This window comes from Lontra canadensis, unplaced genomic scaffold, assembly GCF_010015895.1.
Source record: "Lontra canadensis isolate GAN:19392208 unplaced genomic scaffold, GSC_riverotter_1.0 scaffold150, whole genome shotgun sequence".
NCBI classification, from domain to species: Eukaryota; Metazoa; Chordata; class Mammalia; order Carnivora; family Mustelidae; genus Lontra; species Lontra canadensis.
The window spans coordinates 383,999-405,223 of record NW_022631144.1 but is presented as its reverse complement, the minus strand read 5'-3'; the positions used below and the strand labels follow the sequence as shown (position 1 = coordinate 405,223).

The following is a 21,225-nucleotide window of genomic DNA, read 5'->3' as shown; positions in this document are numbered from 1 at the left end:
ATTTTTTCCTCAAGATTTAAGACAGATTAAAAAAAAATCAAATGTTGGGTCAGGTGAGATGAGGTGTCATCTAACTCTTCCCCTGCCCCTTGTTAATTCTTGGAACTTTCTGGTCAATCCCTATTCCATCATTAAACCTCATTATTTTCTGTGCACAAATTAAAGTGACACCTTCAGTTTCATCCTGAATCTTCAACTCAAAAATATTAACTTTAGCTGTCTTTGCTATGTTGTAATTTGAAGCTATCAGTACAAACCATAAAATTTCTTGAAAACATGAGGGGTGGTAAGGTCCTTAATAGTCATAACAATGACTGTTTTGGTGTTTGGGATTTGCAAAGATAACAAAAGCAAAAGACAAACAAGTGGAACTATATCACATTAAAAGCTTCTGTACAGCCAAAGAAAACTACCAACAAAATGAAAAGGCAATCTATAGAATACATGTATCAAATCCTTATGTTGTATGGCTTAAATTGATACAATGTTATACAACAATTATATCTCAAAACTGGGAGGAAAATGCTAGCAGCACAGATGGATAATGGATAATGCACAATATTCAAAATCATTTAGATGGAACTTTTAAATCTTCCTGGTTGCATTTTATTTAGCAAGGAAATGATATCTAATGCTTCATAAAATGGTACCAGTATTACTAATGACACTTGAAGCCCTGACTTGGGATAAAGTGGAGAAGACCACAATTTTCATGCTTGACCACTCAGACCCTCTTTGCAAACTATGCTATTCTAAGACCAAATGATGCTCTGATAAAAGAGTAAAAGATTAAAATAGTAAAAGATTTGTCCTCTGTCACACTTACTCTAGAACAGAGAAAATGGTTCTATGTTAAAATATCAAAAGGATTTCTGTGCCTAGGGAAGGGAAGTAAGACATCAGCTGCAATATTAGCAAATGTGAGAGCCGGCAAAAGCAAAGTGAATGCTCAAAGTGCCAAGAAAACCAATCGTTGTGTTGAGCAGGAGCTAGTAAACTGGGAACAAGTTTAAGGTTAAGTCAATTAATGGTAATTAAATGAAGAAAATCAAGGATGACTGTAACCCAAGGATAACGATTATTACAAAGAGTTTTAAGGATTAGGGATACAGCCATAGTTTAAGGACAAAACCAAGACTTTAATAAATAAGTCTTTAATTCAACAAATATTTATCAACAATTATGTATCACTTGCTGTCCAAGACCATAGGGATCCAAATTCAAATCAGACATTTACCCTGCTTCCCTGGCACTTACCATCTGGCAGGGTGATGATATATACTCAACTAGGACCTGCTGTGGTTAATTGTCTGAAAATGGTGCTATGGGAACACAGAGGAAGGAGTGTGGGGTTGTCCTCAGAGAAATGGCATTTGATCCAGATCTTAAATTTTATCAGGGAGAAAAGAAGGAAGAACAGGGCACTCTTGGTAAGAGTTCGGCATAAGTAAAGGCAAGAAGACATTAGAGTATACCATCAGGGCCAGAACATAGGAGCTTTGAAGGCAACATAGATAAGAAGACAGCCCAGGCAAGAGCATAAGAATCTTAAACTCCATACTATGAAGTTCAGACTTAAATTATTGGTGGTCCCCAACCATTGATAGTTTGATTTTTTTATTTGTGTGACAAATAAAATTTATCATTAGAAACGTTTAGTATATTCATAATGTGTGCAATCATATCACTATCCAGTTCATAAAACTTTCAGCACTCCAAAAGGAAACCCTATATACATTAAGCAATCATTCCTCATTTTCCCCTTCACCCAGCCTGTGACATTCACTAATCTGCTTTCTGTCTCTATAGATTTGCCTAGTCTGGATATTTCATATAGATGGAATCATAAAATATAGGACCTATTGTGTCCAGCTTGTTTCACTTAACACAATATTTTCAAGGTTCATCTACATTACAGCATTTACTAGTACTTAATTCTTTTTTATGGCTGAATAATGTTCCATTGCATGAATATACCATATTTTGTTTATCCATTCATCAGCATATGGACATTTAGACTGTTTATACCTTTAGGCTGTTGTGAATATTGCCACTAGGAACACTAGTGTATCAATTTTTGTTTGAACACCTGTTTTCAATTCTTTTGATTATGTACCTAAGAGGATTCCTGGGTCATACAATAATTCACTGTTACAGTTATTGTAGAAGTACCAAATCCACTGATGGTTTTCAAGCCAAGAATGGCACGTTGGGACTGATGTTTTAACCAGCGTAGCCAGCCAGGACAGAAGAGACTGGTAAGAGTGAAGGCCAAGAGGCCATCCAGGAAGCTACTGCCCCAGTCAAGCATAGAAAACTTTAATCCACAGCAGGGGAAGTGACCACAAGAATGAAGAGAAAAGCATAGATTTCTGAGGTGATAAACAACTAAATATGGGAAAGGATGGAAGAAATCTTATTCATAGCTCTATGTTAGAGCATGAATTAAATGTTGACAATTCATCTCCTTGAATGAATGCTGTGCTTCAAAGAGGAGTCATGTCTTAGTGACCCTCTCATCCCCAGCGCTTAAGAGGGAACCTGCTCCATAGGTAATCAAAGAACAATGTCATGTTTGTCTGAATAATGATACCTGACATTATTTGTAAGAGAAATGACAAATCATGACTGTAGATGAGGAGGTAAAGAGGACTTCTTACTCTGTGAGGAACAGAATGGATAGCGATACATTTTGTTGAAACAGGGAACACTGAAATGGTTTAGACTGGTGCTAACGGAAATACAAAAGTAAGGATGTCCAGTAGACAGCTAGAAATTCAGAACAAAGTCTTGGGGGTGGGGGAAATGGGACAAAAGGCCATATTTTGAAACAGACTATTGGTAGCCTAACTCATTAGGATCTCTCATTTCGATATCTAACTTCCTGGATTAACTCAAAATACCTTAATACAATGTCATAAATAATATGCTGTTACTTCCTAGGAAGTACTGGAGGAAATGAGTAAAATCAGTGGTGTGGGTCATGGCTTCATCTAAATTATGCCCATAGCTAGCACTCAGGCAACCCCAGGCACATTTTATGTTGGCAGATCATGCAAGCATACTTTTCTAAGATTATGTGCATTGGAAAAGAGGGGCTTCTACAAGGAAGTTCAGGTAAAGGATGACAATATAATCAGGGTAGGAGGAGGACCGCGCTATGTCTCTTTTGGGCAAATACCATTAGCCCAGTCCCAAGGACTCTGATCTGAAAGGAGAAAGGGTCTCCTTTGAATCAAGGAAGCAAAGTGTGTGAAGATAAGCTGTGATAAATGGGGTCATTGGCTCTAATTCTTTATCTTTCCCTAATTCCACATCTTTTTGCCATGTAACTTTGCAGTGCCTCCCACTGAGAGACATTCTGCCCCATCCTTAACTCCAGGCTCAGCCATTTAACATGGATTGGTCAATGGGATATGAGCAAGTATGTTGCCAGCAGAAGCTTGCAAAGTTTTCTTTCATGACAGCACACCGGGGCTAACCTGCTGGAGGATGAAAGACTTATGGAACAGAGCACAGTCAACCAGTTGCTACAGCTTAGATCAGCCTAGATCAGCCAATAGTCAGCCAAGACACTGAATGAGCTCCACCCAGATCAACAGAGCCACCTCATCCCAGATGTATCAGTAAATGTTTAGTGTCATAGGCCACTGGGGTTTTGCTGTCCCTTGATATATGGTATTATATTATGGTAATGATCAACCGAAACAGGATTCTTTACCACAGTTCTTTGTTGACTCAACACTGTGGAAACATCAGGGAACATAGAGCCCCTTTGTGGGATCCAGCTTCGAGAGAGTCCCGCCATCACAGGCATCACAGAGGATTTAAGGAACATTAATAATTAGTCTTCAAAGAAATAATTTCCTTGTACAATAAACCTTGCACAGACCCCAGAAAAAATTGTTCCTATGACCCCTATATGGTTTCAGAAGGAGTCAAGTTAATAATGTTCAATTTATAAGTTGCAATTCATTAGCAAGAATGACATTGATTTAGTAGATCTTGGTTTTGGGGTTTGTTTTTTTTTTTGTAAGATTTTATTTATTTATTTGACAGAGACATCACAAGTAGGCAGAGAGGGAGGCAGAGAGAGAGAGGAGGAAGCAGGCTCCCCGCGAGCAGAGAGCCCAATGCGGAGCTTGATCCCAGGACTCTGGGATGGTGACCTGAGCCTAAGGCAGAGTCTTTAACCCACTGAGCCACCCAGGTGCCCCTGATTTAGTAGATTTGATAAGCATTTTGGGAGAGGAAGTAAGAATGGAATGAAAGATACCAGAATAGATGACAAATAAGGTTAAATAGTTTCTGAAACTTTTCAGAGGCGATAGGGGAGGGGGAATCACAATACAAAAGTATTTCTCACTTTAGGTAAGAGTGAAAGCAAAGGAAAAACAAACAAACAAAAAACACCACCACCAACAACAACAAAAAAACCCAAACTTGAAAGCCACAAGCTGAGAGAAGGCAGCTGAATAACATTTTACAGCCCACCAAACTGGGCATCCAAGCCCAGCCCAAGAGAAATGAGACCGGTAAGAGAAGAGAAGCAATCAGTAAGCCCGAGTAATTAATAGCAGCTTTCACTCACATTTTAGGATTTTAAAAAACACTTTTGCCTACTGTACCTCATCTGAGTCTCCTAATAGCACCTTTCACAGATGAAGAACTCAAAGCTCTAAGAGGTCAAGCCCTTCGTGCGAAGGTAACATGGTAAGTGACACAGCTTGGGAGAGAAGCCAGGTCTTTAGTCTCCACATTCCCACCCTTACTTTCGGAGCTCCAGTGCATCTCTGAGATCTCTCTCAACCTGCTGCCACACTCAGACGTTGCACCGGTTTCCAAAATCTAAAATAAACCCCTTCTTGCTACACTCCTAGTCGGGTTTCGTTTCTGTTTGCTGGGGGCGAGCAGGCTCTGCACCCGCTGTGGGAGCCGGGATCGGACTGCGCCGCCAGGTGGCCGGGCTCGCCCTGGGCGGCCCTGCTGTATGCGCCGCGCCGAGGCTCCCCGGGCGGCCGCCGCTCCACCTGCGCCGCCTCGGCCGCCTCCACCTACCGTCAGCCCGCCGCCGCTGCCGCCTCCATCACTCGGGCCCCCGGCGACACCCCCGCCGCCCGCCTCCGCTCCTCGGCCGCGCTCTGCGGTCCGCAAGCCTGCCGCAGCCACCGCGGAGTCCCCGGAGCCCCAGGCGCCGCCCACGCTGCCCGCCTCTGCGAGTCCAGGCCGGGACCTGGGCTAGGGGCTACGCCCTACCCCACCAGCAGCGCCCTCCAGAAATCCCGGATAGTGTCTTTGTCTTTCATTGAGCTTACCAGATTTTCGGGTTTGTGCGATGACTTAATATCGGTCGCATCCACTAGCCTACATCACCATCATTCCATAAAGAAAGGGGCCTTGCCCAGGGTTCACTACAGTATCCCCAGCACCTGCGGCAGTGTTTGGCGCGTATTAGGCACTTGATGGAACAGCTCTTGAATAAATACGAATCACTCTACCTCTAAAGGGAAAACTACAGCCAACTCTCCCATTTTCCAATTATAACCCTAAGTCAGTGGTATCCTTATTTTCTTGAAAAAGAAAAAAACTGTACAAAGTTTCCAAATATACAGGCTCATAACAAGGTGAACAGTGACAGAAGGGGGGTATTTTAGCTGCCTCCTGGCTGGAGAGAACTACAGACTGAACCTGAATCCAGGTGCTCATAAAATCTTCCCCGACGCTGGACCTCTTTTCCACAGAGCTAAGCCCTGATCCTCTACCTGGTCTTGCCTTTCCAAATTATTTACGAATCAGCTGGTACGCACAAACCTGCTGAATGAACTCTGATGAACCTCATCTCAAAAACACCAACCGGATTCCACCCCGCACTCTAACAGGCAGCAAGTCATCTCCTCCCAATCCCACCAAGATCTGCAGAGACTTACCCTACCTAAGGCTTGAGGGCAGCAAGGTTCCTTCACCTCACCATCCCATTTATATCCTCTGCCTTCATTTCAACCCGTCCACATGGTGGAGGCCAGCCTGTGTCCTCTTACTCCCCCAGCTGCTGCCGGTGTTGACACTGTATGGCTCTCAGCTGAGTCTCTGTCTCCAGGCCTTGCTCCCAAACAAAGTTTCTCAAGATCACCCCCTTCCCTGTAGCGGGTTGCATTCAGGCAATGATGGGAGTGTCCGAAAGCCCCAGGGTGGGACAATTTTGAAGGGTCATCCCAGCTCCAGACTTCTTTTGCAATGGATTGAGGCCTTTGTGCATCATTACAGTCCAGATCCACTCTCTGCCTAATCCTCCTCTGTTCCATCCCCCTTACACACACACACACACACCTTGATCCCATGGGCTCTCCCCAACAAATTTCTTACATGGACATCTCCCGTTCAGAATCCATTTCCCAGAGAACCCAAACTAAGATAACTAAGCTCCCTCTCAAGTTCTTACCAGGGTCGTTTGTTTTTTGGCTTGCTTTTTAGGACCTGAACAATGTATATGAAAAACAGAACATCTATACCTCACAGGTCAATAATTTTCCCTTCACCAAAGACCTTCCACTTACAACTGGTGGTTATGGAGTGCTGTTTTGGGAACTCAGACACATGTTTTGATCAAAACAATACTATCAAAGATCTTTAAGAAGATCCTTTTCTTCACACAGCACCTGCCTGTTGGTAACCATACTTTCTTTGGTATAATATTGTTATCTGCATCTCATACTAAATTCCAAGCTCTACCACCAACACATGGGAGCTTGTTAGAAATGCAGAATCTCAACCCCGCACCCCCCTCCACATACACCCCTACTGAAGAAGGATCTGCAGTCTAACAAGATCTCCAGGTGATTTTTACTCACATTAAAGTTTGAGAACCACTGGTCTAAGCTTCCAAGCTTCAGTATTATATATTCACTTTATGGAAATACTTGGGATCTCCACTCACTCACATATTTCATCCATCAATCACAAGTCCAGCTGAAGCTATCTCCAAAATGCCCATCACTTCTATGCCTTTGGAACTATTTCAGTCAGTCCCTCTTATCTCTTGAGGACAATACTGGGAGTAGCAAGAGTTTAGATGACTAAATGAATGGATGGCTTTTTTGGAGCATCTGCATGTCTTTGATTCTAAAGTATATTATTCTTTGCAAATCAGATTTAACACGGCTTTAAGTCAAGCTTTTCAATTTCTTACATCAGAAATCCTCAAGTAACTTCATAGCTGCATCATTTAATTGACTTTGTCTTCATGTGCCATTAATCATTTCCTGATTCACTGATGTCTTCAATCTTCTAAAACTAAATAACCACCACACACAGAGAAGGAATTAATAGGATTGTGCTAGAATCAGAAATCAAGTGACAGGGCATGGCCTTGAATTCTGAAAGAACATTATAGCCAAATTTAAGAGAACAAAGGGAAATTAGGAAACTTGAAGGTAGCTCAGTGATTTATTTCTCTTAGCCAATTCTCTTGTCAAATGAATATTTCCAATGATCCTCTTAGTCCTAAAGTGCAGGTAGTCCCTAACTCCATGTGAGTTTTTCTCAGAGAAGTGGCAAATACATGGTGATTAAGATTCTGGACTTATACAAAAAAAAAAAAAAAAAAAAAAGATTCTGGACTTAATCACAAATGTCAATTGATTCACTGAATGCCAAAAAACATTGGAAACACCAGAGTATTAGCCTGAGAGAACCCATCTAGCACATGTAACAGTATTTCTATGGACAACGCATTCAGTGCTCAACCTTGAATAGAACATACAGCTATTCCCAGCTGCTCTGGAATCAGCCTTCGTACATTGTCCCACTGCCTCAAACACCAGTCCCTTAACTAAACAACCTCTCCTCAAACGCCTGCCCTTCTACTGTGGTATCTTCTACCCCACCAGTATTCTAGAAAACCACAAATCACCTTCCAAAAAGCCAGGACAAGTGGTTTTACTTGTTACAATTACCCAACTTACGGAGGTTAATCATCAGACCCACATTTCACATAACCCTTACCAGGAAATCTTTTCCACAGTGTAAAGTTAAAACTGAAACACTCCTGGGGCACCGTGGGGACTCAGTCAGTTAAGCATCCGACTCCTGGTTTCAGCTCAGCTTATGATCTCAGGGTCATGAGATCGAGCCCTTAGGCTCAGCACTGAGTCTGTTTGAGATTCTTTTTCCCTCTTCTACTACCCCTCCCACTGTGTGCACGTGTGCTCTGAAAAATTAAATAAATAAATAAACAAATAAATAAATAAATATATTTTTTAAAAAACTGAAACACTCCTTCAGGGACATTTTGACAAAAGGAAAATTTTTGAAAGCAGAGACAGAAGCAGGGAGGTACCCATTCTATTATGATTCATATAAAATATTCAATTAAAACCAGAGAAGGAAAAAAAAATAAAACCAGAGAAGGCAAGAAAAAAATAAAAAAAAAAAAAACAGTGAACAAATGCAATGAGTAGAAAGCAGCTACTAACATGGTAGATGTTAATCCAATTGTATCAGCAATCATTTTAAATGTCTAATACATCACTTAAAGGACAAATTGTCAGAGTAGATAAAAACACAAGATCCAACTCTATGTTGTCTGTAAGAAATCCTCTTTCTTTCCTTATTTTTTCTCTTCTTTCTTTCCTTTCCTTCCTACCTTTTGAACTTTTTCATATTTAAAAAATATAATGGCTTAGAAAAACTATGTCTAATTTATATGGTCCTGTTTTTTATAGTTATCCTTCCATTACTCTGTATCATGAATTAAGCTGGGCTGACACTCAAGCAGAACTCCTGGTTTTTGCCTGACTGGACACACAGTGCACAAGCAGAGGCAGGTCAATGAGCATCTCTGGGCATCTCTGAAAGGGAGACCACTGAGCTCCCAATTGGGTCAGATTACTCTCGCGGTCACATCAGGAGCTCAAGTTGCAGGGTCATTTTTTTGTGACACCTTACCTCTGAAATTTAAAACTCCCCTGTTTCTTTCAGCATCACTTCTGAATGTATCTGGTCACAATTTGTTGAAAGAAATTAAATCACGCTATTAAACAGATACCTCTTCTAAGCTACTCTCTATCTCAGACAAATTCATGGCATCATGAGTCTGACATATCTCTAGGTTTCAGAGTCCACACACAGAAGCACTGGTAAGCTTACGAGGTCACTAGGAAACATAAGTGAACATGTTCCATCCCATGGTGAGACATAGTGCTTTGCTTAGACTGTAGGTACACAGGTAAAAGCTCGACTCTTGGGAAATGATTACAAATTGGAAACAGAGAATAGTCATTTCACATCTTCCTTTCCTGTCACAAATGAGGATCTGCTCAGTCAGTTAACCATCCAACTCTTGGTTTCAGCTCAGGTCATGATCCCAGGTTGTGGGATCAAGCCCTGCATCAGGCTCTGTGCTCAGCATGGACTCTGCTTGAGATTCTCTCTCTTCCTATCCCTCTGGCCCTCCTACAGTTCATGTTCTCTCTCTCTCTCAATAAAGAAATAAATCTTTTTTTTTTTTTAAAGGTGACACTTTAAACTTGGAAGCGGGGTAATCTCTGTCTTCAGAAAGGAAGTCCCTCCTTGCTTTCAACTAGGATACGATTTGCAAAAGGCTCTTATTAAATATAAGGTAAAATCCATTACAACCCACAGACACATTCTAAACAATTAGGTTACCAGATTACTCCCACTAAGCAGAACTCCAAAGAACAGGACCAGATTTAATTGGTGCAAATCAGTGGTTCTTAACTGGGGACAATTTTGCACCCCCCACCCAGGGATACTTGGCAACATTTGGTGATAATTTTTGGTTGTCACACCTAGCACCCAGTTGGGTAGAGGCCAGAAATGCTATTAAACATCGACAGTGCCCAAGACAGCTCCCATAGCAAAGAATTACTCTGCTCAAAATGTCAATAATACCAAGGTTGAGAAACTGATGTAAGTGAACAAGAAGAGAAAAGGCCTAGGGGCAGCATGAAATAAAATGTAGGAAGAGTTAGAGGACAGGAAGAAGTATGGGAAAGGGAAAATCAAAAGTGCTAAAGACATATTTTATCAATAACAGCCGCAGATAGAGCAGCAAGCACAGAGTCCTGGAAATGCCACAAAGGCAGGGCCCATTGCAACGTCATGGTCTAACACACAGAAAGAGATACTCAAAGGTGTTAGGGTCCGTAATCAAAGGAGCGAGACTGATACAAAGTGAAGTTCAAGCAAAGCTTTATCTCGTGCCAAGCATCGAGAATTAAACCAGAATTAAACCAACTGGTCGGGGGCCGTCTCTTACAAAGAGGCGACAACCCTTCCCAGCCTCACAGACTAACTTTTATAGAGGTGGTTGAGCCTGGCTTATACACAGGTGGCCAATGAGATTGCAATACACAGGGAAAACTGCACAGTCATGCTAGGTTGGCAATATGGGTGGCCAATTGAATTTCAATTTATCATAGTAAATATACGCGTGCCCTACTGACTGGATGTCTCCACCCAGCCTGGCCCGCCCTTGTATCTGGGCTTTGCAAGTAAGTTCCTCCGGGAGGGGCAGGTCAACCAAATGGCTCCCTCTGGCTAACCAGGCCCTTTCAAAAGGGAGGAAGTAGCATTAAGAATTAGTGATGAGGGGAGCCTGGGTGGCTCAGTCATTAAGCATCTGCCTTTGGCTCAGGTCAAGATCCCAGGATCCTGGGATCAAGCCTCACATTGGGCTCCCTGCTGGTAGGAAAGCCTGCTTCACTCTCTTCCATTCCCACTGCTTGTGTTCCCTCTTAGTCAAATAAATAAATAAATTTTTTAAAAAAAAGGATTAATTATGAACATGGAACAGTAAGTTAGGGACCAGGTCACATGCAGAATGTATCACAGCATTCCTGGCCTCAAACCCTGAAATACCTTCTGCCCACATATGTCAACCAAAAATATCTCCTGACATTGCCAAATGTCCACCATGGAACAAAATTATTTTTGGTTGAAAACCATTCTTCTAGAGGGACCTTACTGAATTAAAAATATATAGATTTCCCCCTCATTATTTCTTTCATTTTTCTTCTAGGTTCAATTTCCTTCTTTTCAATAATGGGCTTTTCAGACATTCTTTCACTAGGTTTGTGTTGGGTATATTTCCCAGTCTTTTTCCAAAAATGTTCTTTTTTTTTTTTTTTTTAAGATTTTATTTATTTATTTGACACAGAGAGAGATCACAAGCAGGCAGGGAGGCAGGCAGAGAGAAGAGGAAGCAGGCTCTCTGCAGAGCAGAGAGCCCAATGTGGGGCTCGATCCCAGGACCCTGGGATCATGACCTAAGCCAAAGGCAGAGGCCTTAACCCACTGAGCCACCTAGGCGCCCTAAAAAAGTCTCCAAAAATGTTCTTACACTGACCTCCCTCTTCAATAATCATTTAGCTGGATTTAGAATTCAGAATTGACTGTTATTTCTTCAGCACTTCTAAGATACTAATTCACTGTCTTCTGGCCTTTATCATTATTACTGGAAAGTCTTTCCCCACTTTTTTCTCATTTGCAAGAAATATGTTGTTCCCACCTCAGAATTCTAGTATTTTATCTTTGTGTTTTGCTGACTCACCACAATATGTTTATAATAGTGGATTTAGTTTTACTTAATCTACTTGGTATTCACTGTTCCTGGAATCAAAATATTTGTGTCTCTCATCAATTCTGGGAAATTCTCATTGTCTTTTTTTTTTTTTTAATATTCTATGTCTCTCCACTCTTTCTAGTCTCTTAATCCAGAATAGGATTTCTATTAATTGTATGTTGTACCTTCTCATTCTGTCTTCTATATTTCAATCTCCTCCTCCTTGTTTTTCTACATCCTCTCTATTTTGTATTTGGGGTAATTCCTTCAGCTCTATCTTCCAGGCCTAGTTCTCTCTTCAACTGTGTCTAATCTTCAGTTGAAATGGTCATAGAAAATATGCTTCCCATATACCAGGATCTACATTGACCAAACAAATACATGATTAAGACACTAATTCTCAACTCAAGATCTTTACATCTAGTAAGCCAGCCAACATGAAAAAAAAAAAAAAAAACTATTTTACAATCTAACAAGAACAGAATTCAAACTGTCAACAGAAATTGCCAGAAACAGAAAAAAATGATTAAATATGCTGAGGAGAAAAGGAAAAGAATTCACAGAGAAGGACACCTTGTAGGTAGGCTTGAAGAGAAAATTTTCTAGGAGGAGAGTGTAAAGAAGGGTATCCATGCAGATGGCACAGCATGTGTAAAATCATGAATCTCTGAGGTTCAGTAAAGAATTACATGTAACCACAGTGTAGATACATCTGAAGAGAGTAGTGATAGGTGTTAGGGGGTCTGGTAAGCTAGTTAGAAAAGCCCTCAGGTACCATATATGAAGTTGACAATGGGAGAAGTTTTCCCAAGTGAAAGGAAAGGGCAGTAATAGAGCAAGGAAAGAGGAGAGCAAGAAAGAAAGACAGAGAGATGAATTTGGAAAAGTGACACTTGTGGACATGGAAGAATTAAGAATTTTTTAAATAATAAATTATGAATTAAGAAGACTGCTATACTAGTGCAGATAGAGATGATAAGAGTTGGAGCTGAGATAGTGTTAGCAGGGATGATGAGAATGCTCTTAATTAGAGATATTTCTAAGGTAAACATAATGCATGTGTCAGCCAGCTGGCTGTGTAGGCTGATGGCCAGCAGAGAGTTGAGCATGAGGTCACTGACTTTCTGGCTTAGGAGTCTGGACAGACTGTGACACCATTAAATAGAGTAGGAAATTCAACTCTGAGAGGTACCAGAAGCAAGTTCTTTTAGTGGCACATAGTTTTGAGATGTCTGGGATATATCCAGGCTGAAAGTTCTGGAAGGCAGTTGTAAATACATCTTTAAAGCTTGGCAGGGAAATCAGACATGGTAATAGCGCTTAAGAGTCATGAGCATGCAGCTAGGCACTGAATACAATAGAAGAAAGTGACCAAGAATTAGCTGGGGGCAGAGTGACCAAAAGTGTAAGCCATGTGCAGGTAGTGAAGCAAGTTACAAATCTAGATCATCAAAAACTGAGTATCAAAACTACACAGAATATCTGTGAGCCAGTTTCAGACTTTCTTCCTATGGTTCTCTCAAATTTACATTCTTTTAATTGATGAAATAATTCAATAACAGCTTTTGTACTCAGTATATTTTGATAAATATATTTTAATGTTACATTTTCATAACAGCATTTTTTAATACTTTATTATTTGTATTTTAATAGCATATTAATGAAATAATTCAATAACAAAAAAGTGTATTGTTATTTTTATTTGTTATTTCCTTTGTTACTTGTTATTCACTTTTGTGAAATCTTCTATCTTAGCACATATTACGTTGAATTAAAACACTTGATTTACTGGGGCGCCTGGGTGGCTCAGTGGGTTAAAACCTCTGCCTTCGGCTTGGGTCATGATCCCAGTGTCTTGGGATTGAGCCCCACATCGGGCTCTCCGCTCCTTGGGGAGCCTGTTTTCTCCTCTCTCTCTCTCTGCCTGCCTCTCTGCCTACTTGTGATCTCTGTCTGTCAAATAGATAAATAAAATCTTAAAAAAAAAAAAAAAACACTTGATTTACTTATATGCCCCCTCCTGTAGACTCTGAGCTCCTTAGGGGTGATGCTTTACTCAGCTTTCTATTCCAAGGACTTATCACAGTACATGGCACAGAGTGGGAACTTAGTATGTATCAGAGGCATGGATGGCTGGAAGGATGAATGGATGGAGCCAGCCGAACAATGAAGATTGATTTTCCAACTTAACCTGCTACAGCTGATTTACCGATTAAAACATTCTCCACCATGAGGAAGGAGTGCCATGTCCAGGGCCACCATGCAGAGTTTCACTGGTTGTTCACTGTGCAAGGTGGCAAACAGGTTTGAGTAAAGTCAAATCAAGAAAAGCTATTGTACAAGTTAGTCATGCAATGAAGGGAAAGGATGATGGCATAGGGTAGTGGCAAGAGGAAAAACAGCTCAATAAAATGACAATCCCAGAAGTTCTAGGCATTCTGTGTCTTTTTAGTTGCTTCTAGAATTGTAGAGTGGTGGGGTTTATCAAATGGAAACATTATTTTTAAGTATGTTTGGAGAAATTCTTAAACATAAGAAAATCCCAACAATCAATAAATAAGTGTAGAGTGATTTTGTGACTAAAACTTGTCAGCTCCTCCCATTAGACCTGCAGTTTGTGCAGAAGAAAGATGACTTAGAAATGTGAAGGGATGTCTGGCAAAATCTGGAATGCTTAAGAAATCCTGGTATAGCAGAACTGACTTATCTCACCCCACAGGTTTCTTCAAACTAGCAAGAGAAGCAAAAAATAAAATATAAGCAAATAAGGGCATTAACTTTACTAAAAAAAAAAAAAAAAAAAAAAAAACACAAGGAAGGAGAAAGGAAACTGGATGCTTTCACACAGAAAATACATATTAAAATCAATAAATTACTGCATGAAATCAAATAAATATAACAATTAACCTATATAAAATCATAATTGAGATTTACAGAAGCTATACCATCATCTTCAATTTTCTATAATAAGACACTACATGCTTAGCCACATGCAAAAGAATGAAACTGGACCATTTCCTTACACCACACACAAAAATAGACTCCAAATGGATGAAAGACCTCAATGTGAGATAGGAATCTATCAAAATCCTTGAGGAGAACACAGGCAGCAACCTCTTCGACCTCAGCCACAGCAACTGCTTCCTAGAAACATCACCAAAGGCAAAGGAAGCAATGGTAAAAAATGAACTATTGGGGCTTCCTCAAGATAAGCTTTTGCACAGCAAAGGAAACAGTCAACAAAACCAAAAAACAACTGACAGAATGGGAAAAGATATTTGCAAATGACATATCAGATAAGGGGCTAGTATCCAAAATCTATTATGAACTTATCAAACTCAACAACCAAAGAACAAATAATCCAATCAAGAAGTGGGCAGAAGATATGAACAGAGGTTTCTGCAAAGAAGACATCCAAATGGCCAACAGACACATGAAAAAGTGTTCAATATCACTCGGCATTAGAGAAATACAAATCAAAACCACAGTGAGATACCACCTCACACCAGTCAGAATGGCTAAAATTAACAAGTCAGGAAACGACAGATGTTGGCAAGGATGCGGAGAAAGGGGAACCCTCCTACACTGTTGGTGGGAATGCAAGCTGGTGCAGCCACTCTGGAAAACAGCATGGAGGTTCCTCAAAAAGTTGAAAACAGAGCTACCCTACGACCCAGCAATCGCACTACTGGGTATTTACCCTAAAGATACAAATGTAGTGATCTAAAGGGGCACGTGCACCCGAATGTTTATAGCAATAAAATCCACAATAGCCAAACTATGTAAAGAACCTAGATGCCCATCAAGAGATGATTGGATAAAGAAGATGTGATACACACACACACGCTCGCGCGCGCACACACACACTGGAATACTATGCAGCCATCAAAAGAAATGAAATCTTGCCATTTACAACGACGTGGATGGAACTAGAGGGTATTATGCTGAGCGAAATAAGTCAATCAGAGAAAGACAATTATCATGTAATTTCTCTGATATGAGGAATTTGAGAAGCAGGGCGGGGGTTGATAGGTAGGGAAGGAAAAAATGAAACAAGATGGGATCAGGAGGGAGACAAACCATAAGAGACTCTTAATCTCAATCAACAAACTGAGGGTTACTGAGGGTTAGGGAGGTAGGGATAGGGTGGCTGTGTTATGGACATTGGGGAGAGTATGTGCTATGGTGAGTGCTGTGAAATGTGAAAGCTTGATGATCCATAGACCCGTAGCTCTGGGGCAAATAATACATTATATGTTAATTAAAAAATACTACATCCTTGTTTAATATATCTTTAAATGTTGAGGCTAACTTTGTAAGTATACAAATAAAAATAATAAACAGTTGCTTGGAAAAAATCCAGCATTTTATTGCTAATGGAAAATTCCCAGGAATGAAGAAAACTATGGGCTCTTAATTTGTTTTTGAAAATCTGCAGTTTAAAAATAGAAACCTCCTCTAGAAATTGGATTGCTTCTGAGTATGGCACTCTATGGAAAGAAAGAAGTCAACTCACAGAGAAACGTGATAAAATGTTAATCTGGCAGCTGCCATTTCACACTCTTCTTTGCCAAGAAATACCAGAACCCTGCAGCTACCCCAGCCAAAGGCAGCACTTCATTTCTGAACTTCAGATTTTATTAAAATTTTAAAGCAAACAGAGTCCATTTTCATTCATGATAATTTCAAATCCTAGAGGATTTCAAAGTTCAGCCCAGATTGTAATTTTTCTACTCTCAAGTTGATCCTCAAACAGGACAACTAGAAAGATAGTTTGTTTTTGCCACAGCAAAGCTAACAGAATGCAAATGTCCCTCCATGCTTAATGGTGAGTAATACTATCTAGCCGCTTAACCAAAGACATCTGGAGGGGGTCCCCCAAGGTATGCAGATGAACCTCAGAAACCAAAATCTCAGGAGAGAATAGTCTGCTGAAGACAGACGGCTGAAGCTTACTTTGTGTCATGGACACAGCATCCCCTGGAGGAGCCCAGGAATCTTCATTTTTAACAAGTTCAATGGTGAGCCTTCACACTTCGTGCTATGTCAGCAATCTACTGCTTCAGGTTGCTTTTGATCTGGAACTTCTGCAACATTAGCATCTCACCTCTAGGTGGCAGCATCTGTGAACTGTTACATGTGGTTGCGACTGTTGAGTGTCAACTTCAAAGATTTATTTCCAGAACAGGAATTACACATTGGATTTGTCCAACTAAGCCATTACTCCTAAGTGCTATATCTATGGAAAAATGTGGCAGGATAGATTTTTTTCGTAATTTAAAGTTCCAACTTAGACTTTAGAAATAAAAACAATTAACTGGTTTTTCTTGCATAAAGCTTCCTGTAACTCATTTAAAGTGAAATGTAAGTGATAAATTTTAAGGCAATGTGTTGTGAGCATTTTTCTTCCCCTGACTGTTTAAGTCATGACTCCCAAAGATCACATAGATCAGCAGTTGGCAAACATTTTCTGCAAAGGGCCAGATCATAAGTATTTTAGGCTTCACGGGCCATACAGTCTCTGTCATAATTACTCAATTCTGCCATTGTCACAGGAAAGCAGCCAGAAACAATACATAAATTAATGAGTGTGGCTATGTCCCTATAAAACTTTGAAATGTGGAACAGAAAAAGGTGAATTTCATGTAACTTTCACATGTCTCAAAATATTATTATTATTTTAATTTTTTCTAACTGTATGGTTTGACTGTTTGTCCCCTCCACCTCCAAATTCATACATTAAGATCCTAATACCTGAAGTGATGGTATTAGTAGATGGGGCCTTTGAGAGATGTTTAGGTCCTGACAATGGAACCACCAAGAATGAGATTAGCATTCTCAAAGAAGAGACACCACAGAGATCCCTTGTCCCTTCCACCATATGAGGATACTATAAGAAGTCTGAGACCTGACAAAGGGCCCTCACCTGGCATGCTGGCACCCTGATCTCAAACCTCTAGCCTCTATGACTGTGAGAAATAAATTTCTTTTCTTTATAAACTACCTGGTCTAGGTATTGTTACAGCCACTCTAACTAAGACGAAATTAGACATAATGAATGAATGAAGACACCAATCATTTTTAAAAAGTAAAAACTATTCCCAGTTCTTAAGCTGCACAAAAACAGGTGGATGGCTCAGATTTGGCCCATTGGCAGCAGTCTGCAGGCCCGTGGCATAGATCAGTTTGGTGGAGCAACATGAATTGGTAGTAACTAAGGTATTCATAAATAACTTATTGATAACTTTTCTGAATATAAGAGTTTAGCCCAAGAAAGAGGGCTTGCCACTAAACATAAGATTAAAAACATTAAACAAAAATTCATATGACAAAACTTGGAATTCTGATTCAGAGTTGATTTCCAGACGACATTTTACCAAATAGAACTAACACTTAGATCAAATATTTCTAAACACATCTAACTTTCCTTCAGGTACAACCAAGCTATTAAAGACCAGTGAATACAGGGGAATTGTTGGAGTCCACAGCACCATATAAGCAGGAATGCAGATGCAATATGTTCAGCAGGTAAACAAACAGGTAAAGGAACCTTAAATACACTAAGTCCTGAATCTCCAACAGGGAACCAACACCATTACCTGTCGTGTCTTGACTGAGGGTTTCCTGGCTGCTGCTGCTGTAAGAAGGCACTGGAGTGATGGACAGTGAGGCTGGACAAGACAAAGGTGTAGCCAGCTCAGTCTTGCAGGTGAGGGATCGGTGGTACACAGGGATGCCCGCATCTTTGGAGACAAAGAGAGGCAGATCTGATGGAAGAGTGGGTCTGCCTTGTGCATATGGATTTTTCCAGTGGGTGAGCCCGATTGCAACAGGCCCAGCAACATCATAACCTGGCGAAACAAACACATAAGGTTAGAAGCAGCAAGCAAAGCCTCTTACCATATCTGCTTTCGTATTTCTCAAAGTCTTAGTTGTGAATCAAACCCAATACCACTTGACATAAGGATGCATCTTACTAACAAACAGGCAGGAATTGTCACACTTCATGGGTCATGTTCACCATTCAACATACATTTAGGAAGCCACTGTACAAGGAGACTGTTACTATTTCAGTTCCATAGATGAGGAAACTGGGTCTCAACTCGCCCTAGGTTAAGCAGCCAGGAAGTGCCAGAGGCAGAATTTAAGCCCAGATCTGTCTGACTCTAAAATCTGTGTTCTTTCCTCTAAACCAGAACAGACTACAGTACAAAATAAAGTGAAAGAGATAGTTTAAAGTAGGACAGAAAGGTACTCCCTCAGGATCTCAAGGGAGAAAGTTCTTCTTGGTGAAGGGACGAGTTCATGAAGAAGGTGGTATGAACTTGGCCTTATAAGCAAGCGTTGCAACCTAGAGGCCAGAGGAAACAGAGGGACAGTTCGGTTCTGCCGATGTGTCTTATCTGGCCCACTCTTTTCTTAAGGTGAAGTAAAAGTCAAATTCAAATTAACAACAATAAAAATCTAGAGAGTTCTCAAGAGAATCCAGCTTCCTAGTTTCTCTTGAAAAATCTCTTGATCTTCTCCTCAAGATCAAGTGAAACTGGACCAAATTACCACAGGGCAAGTGTCAGCTGGAGAAACTCCAGGAGCTATTTTCTTCAGGTGGAGTGAGGGAATTCCAGTCTGCCGCAGTCCCCACCACTCCCTAATACCTTACTCCCAGCCTGTTTCACTGCTTTGTCTTACATTCCTAACTTCTCCGGGATTTTACATTTGCAACCCGAATATAGAATTTAGGAATATAAGTATAATCCAGGGGAAAAAAAAGAATGGCAAGGTAAGCTGATACAAGACAGTTGAGGTTCTTAAATGCCAATGTAAGTAAACTAAATTTTTTGGCAAGCAAAACAATATTCCTGAAAGTCTATGTAGTGAGGACTAGCATAATCAAATTAATGACAACAAAGGTAGCCAGAATCTGTCCCTTCTTGTTGTGGTGGTTGTCTCTTCTGGGAGGCCTCCTCTGACACCCCCAAGCTTTTTAAGCCATTTGTGAAGGATAGCCCACTACAGAGTGCTGGTGTGTGGGTACTGGAGGTATTGGAAGAGAAAGTCCAAACTGGGGAGGGCAGGTTGAAGAATCAAGAAAGCCCAGAGGATGGGGCACCTGGGTGGCTCAGTGGGTTAAGCCTCTACCTTCGGTTCAGGTCATGACCTCAGGGTCCTGGGATGCAGCCCTGCGTTGGGCTCTCTGCTCAGCGGGAAGCCTGATTCCCCCTCTCTCTCTGCCTGCCTCTCTGCCTACTTGTGATCTCTCTCTCTGTTAAATAAATAAATAAAATCTTTAAAAAGAAAGAAAATAAAAGAAAGCCCAGAGGAGGTAACAAGGGAGGACATCTATGTAGATTCTGCAGCCTAAACTTGGTGTCTGGTGCCATCTTGAACAGGTAGTATGTGTCAAACAATCAATGCCTACACTTTACACCCAAGCGTTTTATTCTCTTCATACATGGGTCCTTCATGAACCGAGCCTTCCTCAAGGTTCAAGCGTGTTTTAGTCATCTTTGAAACTCCCTTCCAATGTCTATTTGGCTCTTTGCCTCTTTCCTCTTCTACCAGTCCCTAGCACAAAGCTAGACTTAGGAATGGCACTCAGTGGATACCCAATGTTCACTGAGTTCCTCGATGCCAGAGGCAAGGAGATGATGCAAAAAGCTGTGAGGGAAAGGCTAGGGGAGTATTACTAAGGGACCACATTTAAGTGTTGGCAGCAGGAAAGGAAAAGAAGTCCAGAGAGATACATGATATTGACCAAAGAAAGAGCTTGGGGTAGTTCTGTCCCTCCCTAGCAAGATATCAGAGAAGACTTGTGGCAAACGGAAACATAGACTTCCTCATCCTAACTGTGGCAATCAGAAGGACTGGCCTTGCAAAGGCTGAGGAAGGTTGAGTGTGTTTTTAGACATGAGGAGTTTGAGCCTCCATGGAAATATCTATGTGGAAACATCTGGCAGGTAGCTGGGAGAAAAATGAAAGTGAGGATCAGGAGAACTGAGACCAGAGCCATAAATCTAGTAGTTACCCACATAGAAATCATGGGTGAGGCCTAGGAAAAAGTAACCTCATTGTCATAAAATAATAAATCCACTAACTAATTTTTATTGGCATTGTGCTAAGGGACCTACAAGCACCATCTCATTTAAACCTCACAATAACCCTGTCAGGCAGATACTACTAATATTCCCATTTGACAGATAAGGATAATGAGGCCAAAGGACATTATAACTTCCTCAAAGTCAATAGCTCTACAGAAGCAACAGTTAAGATTTAAGGCCAGCTTGCTAAAGACGAACATGGGTGCTAAGAGAAGAGGTGGCAAGAGGGATTCTGGGAGTTTGAAATGGGGCCTGTCCCCCACAATCCCAGCCCCACAAATCACTCTTAGATTATTTATTCCTTCCTGAACAATTTTAGACAAATCCCAATGGACAGAATGATTGTGGAAAGGAAATGGTGACAAACATGAGAACTTTCCTACTGGATTGTTTGGATTCTTCTTGGTAAGTCACCTTCCTAAAAGGTGAGTTCTACTATGCAGAATGTAATGATGAAGGTGAGTGCATCTCTCTGGAGTGAGGGCTTTGGAGCCTCTCAAGATAATGAAAGGGAACACAAATTCTCAATGTTTAGAATTGCAATGG

At 40.8% G+C, this 21,225-nt stretch overlaps 1 protein-coding gene across 1 annotated transcript in view; it reads right to left on the bottom strand.

Annotated features, from left to right (window-relative positions):
* Positions 1 to 21,225, bottom strand: part of ANO4 (anoctamin 4) — a 450,000-nt gene that overhangs the window by 409,130 nt on the left and 19,645 nt on the right. The window contains exon 3 of the mRNA XM_032844283.1: positions 18,181 to 18,432. Coding sequence (XP_032700174.1) covers positions 18,181 to 18,432 — 252 coding nt within the window. The remainder of the gene's footprint in view (positions 1 to 18,180; positions 18,433 to 21,225) is intronic.